This window comes from Dipodomys merriami, unplaced genomic scaffold (genome assembly GCF_024711535.1).
Source record: "Dipodomys merriami isolate MVZ:Mamm:240054 unplaced genomic scaffold, mDipMer1.0.p SCAF_6, whole genome shotgun sequence".
NCBI lineage: Eukaryota > Metazoa > Chordata > Mammalia > Rodentia > Heteromyidae > Dipodomys > Dipodomys merriami.
In genome coordinates, this window is record NW_027206179.1 from 12307978 (window position 1) to 12324979 (window position 17002).

Genomic DNA, 17002 nt, shown 5'->3' on the forward strand with positions numbered 1-17002 from the left:
CACTCACACCTCCACCATGGGTCACTGACTCACACCTCCACAGCATACCTCCACTAATTCACACCTCCACAGCATACCTCCACTGACAGTCAATGACTCACACCTCCACCGCAGGTCACTGACTCACACATCCATAGCACACCCCCACTGATGGTGTGGCTGATAGCTGAGCCAGTCATGAAGTTCTGTCCTTGGGTCAGAGTCCTCTACACTTGGCACCAGTCTAGCGCCATTACTTTGACCAACCATTCCCTTTGAGGAGAAGCATTTTCATGGGATATTTCTGCTCAAAAAAACCCTGCAACTAAAATCAACTTAATCTCTTTGTGCAGAAGTATCTCACAACAGACATGGCTGGATCTTCTAGAGGTCACAGTCACACCACCTTTGCATTGCATGACCCATCAACTGCCTGTGATCACCCAACACTGACAACCCCATCTCAGCTACCTTCTGGCCTGGGTGCCTGTGCAGGAACAGCTCTGCTCAGCAGGAGCAGTTACTGCCTCTGGGGAGCCAGAATGAGAAATCATCACGGCATTTGATGTCTGGGAAGAAAATGCTCCTAAATAAGATGTCTTTTACAATCATGTTGATAATTCTCTGCTCCCTCAATATCACATGTGCTCTATAAATATTCACTAGTCCTTAAAAATAAGTCGTTTTCCCCTCGCACTCACAAGAAGAATGAGGCTTATAAACCGCCTCATCTATACAATATAACCTAGATTGGCAGCAAACACTGAGATCACAATCGCCAAGCTGTGACCCCAAGACCAGGTCACCACAGTGAACAGAGATCACAATCACTAAGCTGCGACCTCAGGACCAGGTCACCACAGTGAACACTGAGATCACAATCACCAAGCTGTGACCTCAGGACCAGGTCACCACAGTGAACACTGAGATCACAACTGCCAACCTGTGAGCTCAGGACCAGGTCATGACAGTGAACAAGATCACAATTGCCAAGCTGTGACCTCAGGACCAGATCACCACAGTGAATAGAGATCACAATCGCCAAGCTGTGACCCCAGGACCAGGTCACCATAGTGAACTGAGATCACAATTGCCAAGCTGCGACCTCAGGACCAGGTCACCACAGTAAACACTGAGATCACAATCACCAAGCTGTGACCCCAGGACCAGGTCAACCTGACCTGGTCAATGCTACTGACTTGAAAAACCTGCCTGAGACACTGCTTTTAGTTTAGTAGTGTAAGTGAACAACCTCATTGCCCTAGACACACACACTAATCTGTCCAGGAAGAGGGGCCCCAGAAGCCTGGGGCAGAGTGGGCAGCACATATCCAGAGATGGAGGCAGAGGTATCCACTGGCCACTCGCTGCCCACAGAGGGGGCTTGGTAATCCGAATTCCTCCAACGCCTTCCCCTGAATCACTTCTGAAGGCCTATTGATGCCTGGGGCCAGGTTCAGTCCAGCCCCAGGTCTGCTCAGAGCCTGGTACCTCGCAGCATCCTGTCTCCATGCCTGATTCTGGTGCCCTGGGCACTGCCCATGTTCCTGACCCAAGATTCTCAGGAGCACTTATGTAATGAGAGGCCTGTCTTGCCCTCTAAGCCTCTACCATCAGGCCAGCATGTATGGAAGAGGGCCATTGAAGTCCTCCATCAGTGGCAGGCTCTGAGGGCTGCTACACTGGCCCCGTGCACTCCTGCCTTGAACTCTGTTCTCTTCTCATTTCAAGATCTGACTAATAAGGCTGATGACAGTCATGTGACAGGTGGGGACACAGCAGGGCCACCAAGGTGCATCCTCCCAGGAGGAGACCTGCAGGTGCAGGGGGTGGAGGATGAGTCTTGTGGGCAGGGCACCCTATAATTCCCCGCGGGGCGTACTCACCAGCCAGCTGCAGCCACAGCAAGTGGGAGAGGATGGGAGGGGCATGGTGGGCAGCTCTGGGAAGGCTGGACACAGCACTCTGCTCACCCTTCTGGAACAGGGAGTGGCTGCCACTGTCCTTGAGATGCTGGGACCACAGGTACTCAAGGCAGCAAGGACCAGGCAGATGCTGGCACAAATCATGGCCTGAGTTCTGAGCCCGCCTCTCACTATCATCTGACCTTGCAAAAACTTGCTTCTAACCTCCTCAGGCCAGCAACCGCACGCTGACAGGGACTGAACTGAGACAAAACACCATCATGGTGTGGAGTCAAGTCCTCAGGACAGATGTTTAAAATACAGACAAGACACAAATCTAAAGCCTGAGCATGGACAAATCTGTGAGAACCCACAGTAGCTCTATCTACACATAAAGTCTGGCAGCACTCAGAAGCTGGCTGATTAAAGTAAGCTGAGACAAAGGATCAATGAGAGAAAAACATCACATTTTTAGAGAAGTGAAGTTTCAAATTATCAGAACTGATTTAGCCAAAGTGAATTAACTAATAATGAAAGATATCAGCACCATTTTGTAATGAGCAAAGAGAAACAAGGGGTAAACACACAGCCAGGACATGCACCCAGTTTCAGGTTTCACTGCAATAGTCTAGAGGATGGACACAGGGCAGACAACAGTGGGGAGGGGAGTGGTAATGGGGTTAAACGAGAAATGTAAAGCATTTCTGTTTCATTTGCTGCCCTGAAGTGGTGGCTGAGAGGGATTTTTTCTGATGCTCAAGCAGTGTCTGTCTGAACATCCAGTCTGGTACCTTGGGGACAATGTAAGGACTGCCTGACGCCTCTCGGCCACCCTGGCCAGTGAAGGCAGCCACCAGAGCAGGGTCCCCAACAAGCCACCTATATCCTCATTTACAGTGGCATATGGAGGCCATTGAACACAGCCAGTCTCCACTGCAGCCCCAACACAGATCCAGGAGAGGACCCACCTGGGAGGCGGTCAGAACGCGTGTGCGCAGCTCTGACGCCAGGGGAGGTAGGAGCGGCTAACAGCATCTCTACCGACAAAACACACAGAAGGAGTCACGTTTGAAAATATTTTCGAGAAATATTTTATTTGTAAGGCACTCCAAAAAACACAGAGAGGACAAACCCAGATTGTCTTACCATGTGTGTGTTGGTGGTCATTATCTGAGGGTGGAAGTGAGGCAAGTGGCAAAGAGAAAAAAGCGAGATACGCATAAAACAAACCCCAGAAAGTACGCAAACAACTAGCGCTGAACGTCCACTAGAAAACTACAGATTTACTCATTGCAAAGGAGGCACACAGAAGCAGTCCCAGGAGAGACCACACCAACTCCCACAGGGAAGAGCCAGGCCTGAATGGAATTGTCACTAGCTAAGGGTGGAAGGTAAAGTTACAAATCAGCCGGGCAAACCCAAGGAATGAATCCACAGCTGTCAGCGGCTGCCTGCGGAATGGCACAGCCGCCACACTGATGTAACATGTCCTGCCACACACAGGGGCCCACCACCTAACCCCAGGCTGAGCTGTACTGCTGTTCTCACAAAATGACCACACAGGTGGGGTTTATGACTAAGCAGGCAAGCCAACAAGATCAAGCTCAGGACTGACCTGTCCGTTGCTGGTCACTGGAGTGTTTTCAAACATGAAATAAGCACCAAAGAAAAATACCAACGCATCAAATACTCCTAGGAATGTCCAGTAAATGAACACCCGCCAGCGGAGCAGTGCGTTCTTGGCGATGTCTCTGTATAAGGAAAGAGATAGAAAATATTAATGACACTGTGACATTGCACAGACCTGCCCATGCGTGCCACTTCCACCTCTGCAGTAACCACCCCTGCATGGCAGCACACAAGTCTGATGCCAAATTTTCCCATCAACACTAAACTGTAATGTCATTACAAGATGTGCACATCCTGTCTTCTGAAAGTAACTAACACACATGTGATGTCAGAGAACCTGGGCCTACTGTGCACCCCACCAGGTCTCAGCTACAGTGTCACCTTGGATTCATGTCTCAAGCAATGGGCAGCTTCTAGATCTTTAAATGTCAAGGCTGCTTATGTGGCCAAGTGCTCTAACAGAGGCAGAGAGGCTAAGGGTGGAGTGGCTCTGGGACCAATATAGGTGGAGATTGAGAACTAACTGTGCACATGCTCACTTGTACATATAGCTGTACAGGTGACCCTGGGAAGTCAGGAGGTGGTGAAAGATGAACCTGATGTTGGCTGGCTGTGGCAGCCTCTGACCTGAACCACAGGGGGAAACTAGAAAAAAGCATAGGCACTTCCCAGTAGTACTTATTTCTTACAGCTACATGTGTGTCTAAATGGTCTAAAAACTAGAGCTTAATTTAAAAGGCTGCTACAAGCCAGGTGCTGGAGACACACACACAAAGTCCTAGCTACTCTGAAGTCTGGGATCAGAGGTTCAAGGAAATCCATTTCTAGTCAAACAACCAAAGTGCTGGCAGGAGGAGAGGCTCCAGTGGCAAGAGTACTGTCCTCTGTGAGCAAGCCAAGAAAGTGTACAAGGCCCTGAGTTCAAGCTGCAGCACACACACACACACACACACACACACACACACACAATGCACGAGGATACTGAAGCTGCCAAAGATCCTGGAGCAGTTGTGAATCTTTTCCTTATTACTTAGAACAAAAACAATAAAACTCAGGAGTAAAGAGCACACACATGGGACCAGTGAGCCCTTCTGAACTGGACCAACCACAGGGCAGTGTGGGCTACGAGCCTCCGGGCTTTAGGAGGGTCAGCACAGTCCCGTGGCTGCTCCCCAACTCCCTAGCAGCAAAGCGAGTGAAGAACAGAACAATCCACATTCACCTGTGCTGCAAGGTCTTGTGCCTCCTGTATGAAGGCCTCCTGTGTGAAGGACTCCTGTGTGAAGACTTCCTGTGTGTGCCTCCTGTGTGAAGGCCTCCTGTGTGAAGGCCTCTTATGTTTGCCTCCAGTGTGAAGGCCTTCTGGGTGAAGACCTCCTGTGTAAAGACTTCCTGTGTGTGCCTCCTGTGTGAAGGACTCCTGTGTGAAGGCCTCTTTTGTGTGCCTCCTGTGTGAAAACCTCCTGTGTGAAGACCTCCTGTGTGAAGGCCTCCTATGTGCCTCCTGTGTGTGTCTCCTGTGTGTGTGTCTCCTGTGTGTGCCTCCTGTGTGAAGACCTCCCTTCTGTGTGAAGACCGCCTGTAGAAATGAGCCTTATGAGCTGGTTTTGGGTGTTTCTGTTTTTTAACATCTGCCAGGCAACTCCTGGGAGAAATCAGTCCTGCCTACTCACAAGGTCTGTGCTATGTGTGCAGAGGGTCTGGGTGCACACCTGTAAAGGGTTGGGTCTCTCTTCAGCACATCCATGCTGACATGTTGCTCCATCAGGCTGTACAGAAGAATGGGCAGGGAAGTGAAGCTGATATTGTAGAGAGTCAGATACGCAGTATCGTACAAAGTCTGCAGGGAGGAAAAGTCAGCTGAACAGCACCCCAGGCACTTTCACAGTTGTGTTGGCTCACTATGATGGTATTTTCTAATTTACAAAGCAGCACAAGCAGTGCAAAATACTTGTCAAGAGCCGTTCTTTCCACAGAAACAAGGCCCAGGGCAATTGTGAAAGCTCCACCCACCCTATCCACCAGGCAGGGCTAAACAACAGCTCTACTCTTGCAAACCTGCTCAGAGTCTCAAAGCCTGTAACTGTGATCACCACCTCCAGCTTGGGTCTGCTGGCCCAGATGCTGTGGGGGTGGGGGGGACAGAGGGGGCCTCACCTGCCTGAGGTCTCATATCCACATTTCTGCCCCCCTCCTTCATTCGCATATCCCAAGTCCTCGCTCCCCAGGAAACCTCCCCAGGATCAGGATCAGGCAAACTTCCCACTTAGGACATAGGACTCACCTGCTGTGAGAATCCACAGAAGAACTGGTATAAAAACTGAGGGAAAATGAAGCAGACATTCTGAAAGGCAAGCCACCAGTGTTAGTGGGTACAGGCGAGGGGCCAGGCCTGCCCGGGGCTCCCAGCATGGTAGGTGCAGCCTGCTGCCCACACAGGGGCTCCAGGGGTGGACCTTACAAAACAACACAATGGGCTTCTGTATTTCTAATTACAATGATGACTAAAATGTGTGCGCAACTACTCTGACTGTTGTGCTATCCTGAGCAGAAACAACATAAAGAGTTAGTTAATGGAGCCAAGACAGTGGCAGCAAAGACACTGCCTGCCTAGTGGGGGAAACAGAGGACTATCACCCAACATCCCACAACTGATTCTTCCTGTTTCTTAAGGAGCTAGAAGCTCCATGCATGGAGCCTGATGTGTCATGCAGCAGAGGGGCCGAGGTGCCCCGACAGTCACTTTTATTTTTAGGTGAAGGACCATGGTAGAGATGGCCTGCCTTGACAGAGACCACTGCGTCCAGTGCTACATGCCACTGGATGAGCAGAAAAGGCATCGTCCTACCTTATAAAAGAAGTACTGCACAAGCTCAGATATCCTAATGTAATAGAAATGCCCGTGAACAAGAAGCATCTTCTTCAAGTGTTTGAACTTCGGTATTGCATAGTCGCTGTTCCTTGCCGCCTGTCGGCCCTCCTTGCCAATGACGCCTGGGAGGGAGGAAGGGCAGGCTGGTGAGCAGAGCCCATGGAGGCAAGGGCCGCACCCACGGTGTCCCCACCACCCATGCGCTAACCACAGGTGGCTGCCCAGAGGTTCTCTGTGCACCACTGCAATGGACCCCTATCTGACAGCGACAGCGTACCTATACCCACGTGGGCCTCCAGGATCATGCTGACGTCGTTTGCTCCATCACCAATGGCTAATGTGATAGGGTGCTCTTTTGAAAATTTGATTAACTTAACAATCTGGAAAGTAAATAAATGTAGAAATGTTGTCAATTTCATTTTTTAAAAAAAAGAACCAGTTAATTACTAGTAGGCAAAGCTAATATGCAAAGTTAGTCTACAAAGAGGAAAAAGTTGTTTGAAAAGAGCTAATTTAGGACACTCAATTCTTCCATAGAGGACAAAATCCTGTTCATAGTGAAAGCAAGATGAAGCCCAGTAGGGTTACTAAGAGTGGACTGCAGTGCCCTGACTGGAGGGCTGTGCAGAGCTGTCCTCACACTTCCGAATCCAAGTAGCCCGCACAAACCGACTTTGCGTTCTGTGACATGGTACTGTGATGCAGTCCCAAGGGATGTAGTACCAAGTAAAAAAAACAGTTTAAGTGATCCTGATACGATTTTAATTTTCAACCTGTCAGGTGTAAAAAAATCAAATCTAGCGACTTAACGCAATGAATAATTTCTAAGTGTTTGGTCAATTTCTGTTTCCCCATCCGCGTGCCTTGCCCATGTATCCATGTGCAACTGTGTGGAGCCCAAGGCCTGAGAGATAGGAGTGCGGTCAGCTTCTGGGTTCAACGTGAGAGGCTGAAGCACACGTTTGCTCCCATTAAACTTTTCAGCACCACTTGAACAAACAAGCTAACTTCTGGAAATGGTTATAGGTTCTGTAGAGGAGAGCTTGGAGTGGGAATAGAGCCCCTCAACTCCCAGCTATTTCAGCTTATCTTCTTTGAGAGTCCCATGGGGATGCTGATAGGTTAGCGGAGCGGGTGACTGAGGGGCCTCCTGAGACCCATTTCTCAGTCTGTGTAGTCTCATTCTCCAGGCTAAGCAGGTATGAGTTCCTTTCATGAACAATGCAAGGTGAACCAGTGCACTGCACCTAAAATGTGGCGTCCTGAAACCAGACCGTCCACTTCAAGGCACCGGAGCAACCCAGCCCTATCATGTGTGTTCCATGATGCATTAGAAAGCATTTAAGAAATGTTTCAGGTACGTTTTCCACAAGAATGGGGAGTGCAGAGGCATAATTTGGAGTACAACAGACAAGTCCTGCATACTTTTGGACGAGATAGCCCAGCTTGTAAAACGAGGCTAACCTCATCTTCTAACATTCTGAAGGCAGACGCACTGCTGCCTATGGGTGGCACAGGTCAGTCAGCATTGTCTCCCCACCGGGAGACCCTTGTGGGTCGATATTTGTGAGCCCCACATGGTGTCTCTCTCCAGGGTCCACTGGACTCACTGCTTCTCAAGAGATCTAAAATTCAGTTTTGGGGGCTGGAAAGATGGCTCAGTGGTATAGTAACAGTGGTATAGTAACTGCCTCTCATGTATGAGGTCCTGGGTTCCATTCCTCAGCACCACATAAACAGAAAAAGTAGGAAGTGGCGCTGTGGCTCAAGTGGTAGAAAGCTAGCCTTGAGCTGAAGAACTGAGGGATAGCACCCACACCCAGAGTTCAGTCCCCACAACTGACCAAAAAAAAAAAAAACTCTAGTGATTAAAATTTAGTTTTTACATAGCATTTTTGCCTCACTTTCTCGAAGTTGTTCTAGGGTCTCCCACCCTCCACCGCAGAGGAACAGAAAGGGCTGTGACCTGGGCCTTCTGCAGAGGCGCCATGCGGCAGCACAGCACAGCGCTGCAGTTCCGGCAGATCTCCAGGAAGAGCTCGCGGTAGTTGCTGGAACTCCCATCTTCTCGTGGCTTCATTATTAAGGACAGTGCGGCTCCATCGATGATTAAACCGTAGTCATGCATGTCTGTTGAAAGTCTATGAGATCATAGAAACAGAAAGATCAGTCACTAAGCCTACACATTTGAGAACACTACACTCTGGGGAATCTACAGATGCTCACAGATCTCTGGAACCAAGAAGCTCTTCATTTTATTTAGACAACCTAGCATGGTGGACACTCCAGCCCGCCTGGAACCCGCTTCATGGCATTCTTACTGAACTCTGTGGAAGCCACGCAGCTCCCCATGTATTTGTCCTGGAACTCCAGGAATCTTGGACTCACATGGGAGTATTCATCTGGCCTTTAGAGAAGTCAGTCTGTATTGTGGTCTTCCTGGGCTCCCATGCTAGCCTTAGTCTGTCTACATAGCTAATTATCTCCTCAGGTTTTTGTCCAGATGACCTCAGCTATTAGAACGTGATCAAAATTTCCTCTGTGCTAGGCTTAAAAAAAAAAAAACCCAAAACAAACTCTAATCCCTAAAAGGAATTCTGCTGATGGGTTACATGGCAATATCTTTTTGCTATTTAAGGATAATTTAAGATGTGTATGATTAGAAAGATGATTTGCCTTTACTGACATTAATGAGATAAGACCTAATCTCAGAGGATGCATCAGACATAGTCCAGGGCAGCGGTTACAAGGCATGTCTGCCTAAGTGCTGGATGTTCTTGGAAAGAAACAACTTGGGGGCATCCTGCTGTGTTTCAGACAGGCACCCTGAATTATTAATACTGCCTGGCCCTCTGGGAGGGTGAAGGGATCTGTAACACAGCCCTGCGTCTTAGGAGTTGATGGGAATGATCCCAATCAATATATTTCACCATTCCTATCTTTCTGCACTCTTCCCTAGCAGTCTGAACTGTACACACGCACACATGTGCAAGAAGATGGGTCTAGCAACCGTACAGAGATGAGCATTTACATGAACTATCATCAGTACAGGAAAAGTGGGCTTCCTGTGTGTAATGAGGATCTGGCTGGAAAGATGAGGCCCCTGCCGCCTACCCCGAGAAGGTGTCCCTGGTCAGGCTCCCACTGCAGCGCAGCACTGTCTTGCTCAGCTCAAACAGCACATCGTGCAGGCTTTGCTCCTCCATCCTCTTGGTGGTCAGCTCCAGTAGCTGTGTGCCTCTCCGGAACAGCTTGCAGGCATAGCAGGTGGCCGCGGCGGTCTCCATCTTGTCCCCAGTGAGCACCCAGACCTTGATGCCAGCCTTCTGCAGAGCCTCGATGGTGTCTGCAGCCTTCTCCTGGAGCCTGTCAGAGTGGGTGGACATGGGAATGAGGACTGAAAAAGACCACCAGAGTTTCAGAAACATGGAGCCAACCAAGCAGTGTGGCTCTCAGGACAACAGTAACTTGGCACATGGCATGAGCCGGTAAGGCACTGCTCACAGTCCCTGTGCAAAGGACAGGCGAGACCCCGAACCCACTCTCACAAATACACATGTCACCAGCCCCACAAACACAAGGCATCTAGAACAAGGAGGCTGTTTTCCAGGCTCTCCACCGCGGTTTTCTGTCTGGCTGAATCTCACCATTTATGCCCATTTGCACTGAGCTAGGAGTTCCTTCCAGAGCCTAAGTCAACACAAGTCTTTTTTTGTTGTTGTTGTTGGTCATGGGGCTTGAACTCTGGGCCTGGGTGCTGTACCTCAGCTCTTCAGTTCAAGGCTAACTCTCTACCACTTGAGCCACAGTGCCACTTCTGGCTTTTTCTGTTTATGTGATGCTGAGGAATCGAACCCAGGGCTTCATGCATGCGAGACAAACACTCTCCCAAGCACCTTCCCCGGCCCAACACAAAAGTCATAAGAGGGGAACAGCATCAGTGTAAGAGGTGGCCAGCAGTATCCATGATATGCTCTTTTGCTGTAAAATAAATGTTGCTTATTAAACTGGAGCCCAGGGGCCTCTAGATAACACCAGATCCTGATAGTGAGACCAGTGGTCGTACAGTTAGCTTATGTGTGTCACAGGTTTAGCATAGGTAGATGTGTGTGTCACAAGTTTAGCATATGCAGAGACCATGTGAAGCCCAGTGTGCAGGACCTTTCCCCAGCATAACTCTGCAGCATCAGACTTCACCACCATCAGTTACACAGGAAGAGCCAAGGCCACTGAGGCTCACAGATGTGTGGAGAAGAGGCACTGGCTGGCCGCCATGGGCAAGGCTGCAGAGGCTCACAGATGTGTGGAGGACAGGCACCGGCTAGCCACCATGGGCGCCGAAATTCTCTAGATTCAGTCTCACTTTTCAGAAACATGGGACACATCCTTGTTCCTATGAGTGCTCAATGAAAGATGCAGAGGAAAGGAAGGATTCTCAGAGATTCTGGAAAGGATTTCTTAAATCAAAGGGCAAAGACCATACAACCACAGATTCTGGAGATGAGGAAAAATAGCTTGGTCTTTTATGGTTTTTGTTGGTGGTGGCAATGGTGGTCGTAAAGCTTCAACTCAGGCCTAGGCACTATCCCTGAACTTCTTTGCTCAAGGCGAGTGCTCTACCACTTTGAGCCACAGTGCCACTTCCAGTTTTCTGGTGGTTAATTGGAGATGAGTTTCATGGACTTTCCTGCCTAAGCTGGCTTCGAACTGTGATCCTCAGATCTCAGCCTCCTGAGTAGCTAGGATTACAGGTGTGAGCCACCAGCATCTGGCAGTCTTTATAATTTTTGAAAAGGCATCTAGGCCTGCAACAGCTTGCAAAGTCTGATGATCAGATACTATCATGCCACAACCTCCTGCCCCTGGCTGTTAACTCTCATGCACTGAGTTCCAATTATGGATTCAGACATGACCTACCTCAGCTGCTTCCAGAGCCCCTGCACACTGCACAGACGCTGTCTTGCCAGAGTAGCCCCTGCTTCCTGAACCACTGTGTCCTGGGTAACTGTCCTACTAAGGAGCCCTGTCTTCCCAACAAGCAGTGAAGGAGGGTGTCTGGGGCAGGACTCACGCAGTCTGCCTAGCAGGTACAAGGCCCTGAGCTAGAATTTCAGACTTCCAAAAAAAACTCAACCAAACAAGAAAAATAACCTCCCAAACCCTGAGTGGGAGCCTCGTCCCTAGTGTCAGGCTAGGGACAAGACAGCCTCACTCTCTTAAAACCTGAGCCGGCCTAGTGTGTGCTGAGTGCCCTCCCTCTCCACCCCTACAGCGTGCTGCATTTACCGGTCCTCAACAGCTGTAGCACCAAGCAGAACAAGGTCTTTCTCGATCTGCTCGTAGGCTTCTGCCAGCTTTTTCTCTCGGTCTTGAAGGGCCACCTTGGCAGCCTGCAGCAGTGCGCAGGCACCTTCATACTCCTCTGGAGCGAGCTGTTTGTAGGCCACACACAGGGTTCGGAGCCCCTCCTATAGGACACAAAGCAGTGTTTCAAGGAGAATCCAACGTTGCCTGCCGAACGCCATTTCCAGACTTCTGCAAAGCCCCTCTAACCAGATGACAAGACGGGGAATCACAACCCAGCCAGCCCTGAGAAGAGTCAGCTACAAATAATGACAAGCTGGGGAATCACAGCCCAGCCAGCCCTGAGCAGAGTCAGCTACAAATAAATTATTTATATTTATATTAAAAATGAATCATCAATATGGATTATGAGTCTTCCAAACTAAAAAGGTGGAGGTAATAACTTAAGTCAGGCCATGATACAAAAAGATATTTTGCATCTTTATTTTGCCAAATGCAACATTCAGTTTAAACCTTATTTAGGATTATACATATATATATGTGTGTGTGTATATATATATATATATATATATAAATATATATATATATACTGATTATTACAAAAGCTCTGATTTACCTTAAACTAATTGACTATGAAGCCTATATTGGACTTGAGCTCAAAAGCCTCCCGTCTCAGCCTCCTGAGTGCTGGATTACAGGCATACTATACTGTGTCTGGCAATTTTAGTGGGATATTTAAATCTGCAATGCTGTGGTCAATGTTATTTGGTATTTGTAAATTAAGTACACTGTGTGTGTGGGGGGGGCATGTGGAGTGGTTTTATCTTATTTAGTGCTCACTGAAGGAAGATGATAAAACCATTTGTTCACATTACTGGGTATACAGAAAACGAAAACCAGAATTTAGGGATAAGAGGTCCTATGATATGATCCTAATCCTTGATGTCTCTATCTGTGGAGAACACACAGTACCAGACAACAAGGAAGGCTGAGCCAGGTGCTGAGACGGAAGGCCCTCGTGCAGGCCCTGGCACTCCAGGCCGCTGTAAAGGAGTGGCCATTGCTCTCCCGGACCCTACCTTCTCCCCATGCCTCCCCTCATGACAGTGAGAGAACCATAATCCTCCAACAGAAGCCTTCTGAATTCTGAGAAAATGTTTAAGGTTTTTAAAAAGACTTCCCACTACATGCCGAAACATCTCACAACTGAGGACCACTTCCCACTGCTTGCGCCGCTCAGACATCCAAGCTTGTCCACTGCTGGGTTAATGGCCCTTGAGAGCCAGAAAAAAACAGAATTCTCGGAAGCAAGGCAGATGGCTTTTTCTCAGCCAGAAAAACTACATGACAAGGACAATAATCCAGAGTTGCCCCCAGAAGGTGGAGTGCAAGGTAAGCAGAGGCTTTCAGAAATAAATAGGTGTTTGTTTTTAAAAGCAGACTAGGAACTTCTCTTATAGGTTCAGGGGCAAAAGTGCTTTCCCCATTCCTCCTGCTCAGCACTGCTGGAGTCCTGCCTATTGCACACCAAGCACCCCGATGTGAGCAACACAAGCCAGATAAGCAGGCAACAGGAATCTTCAGAACAGTATCTGTACCTGTCCACGGTCCACTCAGAATATGGATGCAGAAATCTTCCACAGTGCCAGAAAACCCAACACAACAGGACTATACACTGAGGCCAAGTGGAATTCACACATGAAGTCACCCAAGACAATATGAGACATTAACAGGATGAAAGAAAAAAATGATATTATGTGAACTGGAGAAAAAACACTTGAAAAAAAATTAAGAGCCATTTCACGAGCATCCACTCAATAAGTGCAGATTAGAAGGTACTCATTCAATGTGAGAAAAACCGCATCTGAACAATCAACAGCTAACCTTACCCTCAATGGTGAAAGGCAGAGCTTTTCTTCAAGAAAAGAACAAGACAAAGACTTGCCTGCTTGGTAAATATACCCAGATTAGAAATAAAGCCTTGCTAAAGACCATTTGCAGATGAAACCATGAAGGACGACCATCTTGCCACACAAATGGTTAGAACTCAGCAGTGAGTCCAGCAAGAGCACACCCAACCACAGCAGTGCACCAAGGCCGACTGCGTTTTCATACACCCCCAAGACACAACTAGAAGAGGAAATTAACAGGATTGTTCCATGCACAAAAGCACCAAAAGGAGAAAAATACTTGAGAGTAGGTGTAATCATGGAAAATAATCCTAGACTAAAAACCACAAAACAGAAGCCTCCAGTAAAGGAAAGAAATCATGTTTGTGAATTAGAAGACTTCAAATTGATTTCAGATCACACTACTACTCAAGAAAACTACAGATTCAATGTCATCCCTATCAAAACCCTTAACAAAACCCTACTTGTATTTCTGCAGAATGGAAAAACCCAGGCAGAGATCAACACTGAATAATAAGGCACTCACAATGACCACATAGTTCTGCAAAAGAAGACAGTCAGACAACACTCCTATTCTGGCTTCAGAACTTACTAGAAAGAGACAATAAACATTGACAGTGAAGAAGAGTGGGCAGAATTGAGAGCCAAAAATAAGTCACTGACATATGCACCCTTCAATGTGCGTACAACCACTCAGTCTCCTTAATAAATGGTGGGAAGACATTCACGCATGAAAGAATTAATTAAGCCCTTACCTAACGTCATATGAAACTGTCTCAAATGGATCAAAGTCCTAAATTTAAGAGCTAACGCCATGAAACTCGTAGGAAAAAAACACAGGGGCAATTTTAAGGTAACTGGATTTGGAGGATACAATCGTCTTTTCTGTACTATCTTTGCAACTAGCTTTACTTCCACCATCTGTAATAATGTACAAAAAAAAAAAATCCACTGTTATTATCCAGGTAGGGCCTGTGAGTGCCTTGGCTCAGTGTCTGGAATGGTCTGGTGCTCATGGAAGGGGACTCCAGTGCAGAGACGAGTTCTCTGTGGTGTGGGAGGGGCCTGAGAGTCAGGACAAGCCTCAGAACAGAGCTCCAGGCAGCAAGAGATGCCCGAGTGTCCGGCAGAGAACAGAAGACCACGAACAGGTGAGCAAATGCACAGAGGCCAGGCACGAGTCATCAAAAGGAGCAGAGGAGAAAGCCCGCTAGCACTCTACCACTAGTGCCAAAGCTCCATTTTCAGCTCTTAACTAGTTAACTGGAGATAAGAGTCTGTGGCCTCTCCTGCCTGGGCTGGCCTCAAACCATGATCCCTGTATCTCAGCCTCCTGAGTATCTATGATTATAGGCGTGAAGCCACTGGCACCCAGCTAAAATTTCCAATCTTGATGAAGACTTACATGTCTAAGATGCTGAAAAGCCAACACCCTTATGATACTAAGGCATATCATGAAGAAAAGCTCAAAGCACAAAGAAAAAGAGGAACAAGAACAATTATGACGTGGGTTTCTCAAGAGAAAAATCCACGCTCTTTCAAACCAAAAATGTACACCAAACAACTCACAGTAGTTTCACTCAACCTCAGGGTAGAAAAAAAAATCCCATGTCCACCAATGAGTAAATGAATAAACATGTTGTGATCCATTCACACAATACGCAATGGACTGCATTACTCAGCAAAAATAGGAGTGAACAATTGGTACCCACACCTGTAATGAATCTCAAAATACTTATGTACAGTGAAAGCCAGATAAATTAGTATGTGTTTCCTGACTGTACCAATAGAAACTCTAGAAGACAACAGTTGAAGCAGGGATCCAGACAGGGCATGCAACGAGTGGGTAATTTAGGGCCAACGCTTTTCTGACTGAAAACTTGTCACTTTTACACTCTCATTATGCATGCATGTATCACTCTCGTATGTGTCAACCAGACCTCTGTAAATGTCTTTCTGAAAAAGCAGATGGACTTCAATTCATAATTAATACAATGCAGGCTTCCACCCTTTCAAGGAAAAATAGTTCTCTCCTAGATAAGGGAGAATCCTCCAGAACACACGGAAGTATGAGCAGCATCAGTCTGCCCCAGTGTCTGTCGGAGTGATCCTGAAGGAGCAGATCCTCCATCTGAGACTTCACTTAACAGCAAGATTTCAAGAACAGTGCCTTGGAAAATTCCACGAAGCCAAACTTACTCTGCTCAAAGCTGTTTAAGAATGTTCATTTGAGGTCAGGTAAAAGGCGCAGAATAGAAAGAACATTTACATTAGCTTGGGGCTCTGGGGGTAGTGTCCTCACACTGTCTTACTCCAGGGCATGAGGGCCTGTGTGCCTCTCTGTCCCTGAGGGTGTGAGTCCTCCTCAGGAGCTCTGTCCCCAGATCCCAGGCTCAAAGCATCAACAAAGAGGAATGAGTGCTGTCATTACAGATAGCACCAAGGCTACCTTTGGTGTCAGAAAGCATCAGAGCTGAAAGAAGTTTGCTACCATGAGCAGAGGCAGGAGCCAGAGCTCAGTGAGCACTCACCACCGCATTGCGCTCCACTCTGGAGCGGATCTGGTCCACTTTGCCCTCTATGACTCTGGGAAATATAGAAGAGTCTGCTCCTTTACAAAACAGGTAAATTTCTCCTGTGAAGTGAAAAAAAATCATTTGAATTTAACACATGACAGAAATAATGATACTGTTTTAAAGATTTTATTGGATCAGTTAACATAGTAGTATCGGGAAAAAAATTAAATCTATAGGCTGTAACAAAGCCTCATTTAATTTGTAAAAGAGTAATATCAGGAAAAAAATAAATCCATGGACTATACCAAAACCTCATTTAACTTGCAAAATTCAAAAATGTCAGAGAAAGGAATCGCAAACAAAAGTTGGCTCTGGGTGCTTGGTCTCCTTCTCCTCTCTGGCACAGACATCAGTAAGGAACAAAATGCCCTGGGACCAGGGCGGTGGTGGAGGTGCAGCAAGGCTAGGGCACGTGTCTGACCGCAGAGGAGGGTTGCAGTTTGCTGAAGCTCTAGGCAGACACAAAATCCCTGTGAGCGCCCTGGCATGGAACAAGGCCGTCCATCTTTTCTCTTAGTCATGAGAAACAAGATCTTCCCCACATACCTCCCGTCACATTTGCCAATTTGGAACAACTCTGTGCTGTGCCTACATGATTTTTACTCCTCAAGACAAAGCATTTCTCTGCTCCAGCGGAAACTGCGCTCTGGTGGGGTGCTAGTTCTGATGGGGCAGGGAGCCCATCCTCAGGTGCGTGCCACAGGCCTGCAGGGCCTGCAGCTCACTGCTGCATGTCGTCATAGAAATGCCACCATGCAGCACCACGGTGGTCAGGGGGCTGCAGAAGGGGCACACTATCATCCACGTGAAGTTCCCAGGAAGCTCGGA

The 17002-nt window shown here is 47.8% G+C and overlaps 1 protein-coding gene across 3 annotated transcripts in view; it reads right to left on the bottom strand.

The window, feature by feature from the left end:
* Atp11a (ATPase phospholipid transporting 11A) overlaps positions 1–17002 on the bottom strand; it is a 99272-nt gene that overhangs the window by 10002 nt on the left and 72268 nt on the right. For all 3 annotated transcript variants that reach the window (XM_070002593.1, XM_070002594.1, XM_070002595.1), the window contains exons 17-25: positions 16130–16233; positions 11671–11852; positions 9499–9750; positions 8351–8525; positions 6662–6764; positions 6361–6506; positions 5797–5856; positions 5225–5352; positions 3499–3634 (exon numbers count right to left, since the gene is read on the bottom strand). In XM_070002593.1, coding sequence (XP_069858694.1) covers positions 3499–3634; positions 5225–5352; positions 5797–5856; positions 6361–6506; positions 6662–6764; positions 8351–8525; positions 9499–9750; positions 11671–11852; positions 16130–16233 — 1286 coding nt within the window. The remainder of the gene's footprint in view (positions 1–3498; positions 3635–5224; positions 5353–5796; positions 5857–6360; positions 6507–6661; positions 6765–8350; positions 8526–9498; positions 9751–11670; positions 11853–16129; positions 16234–17002) is intronic.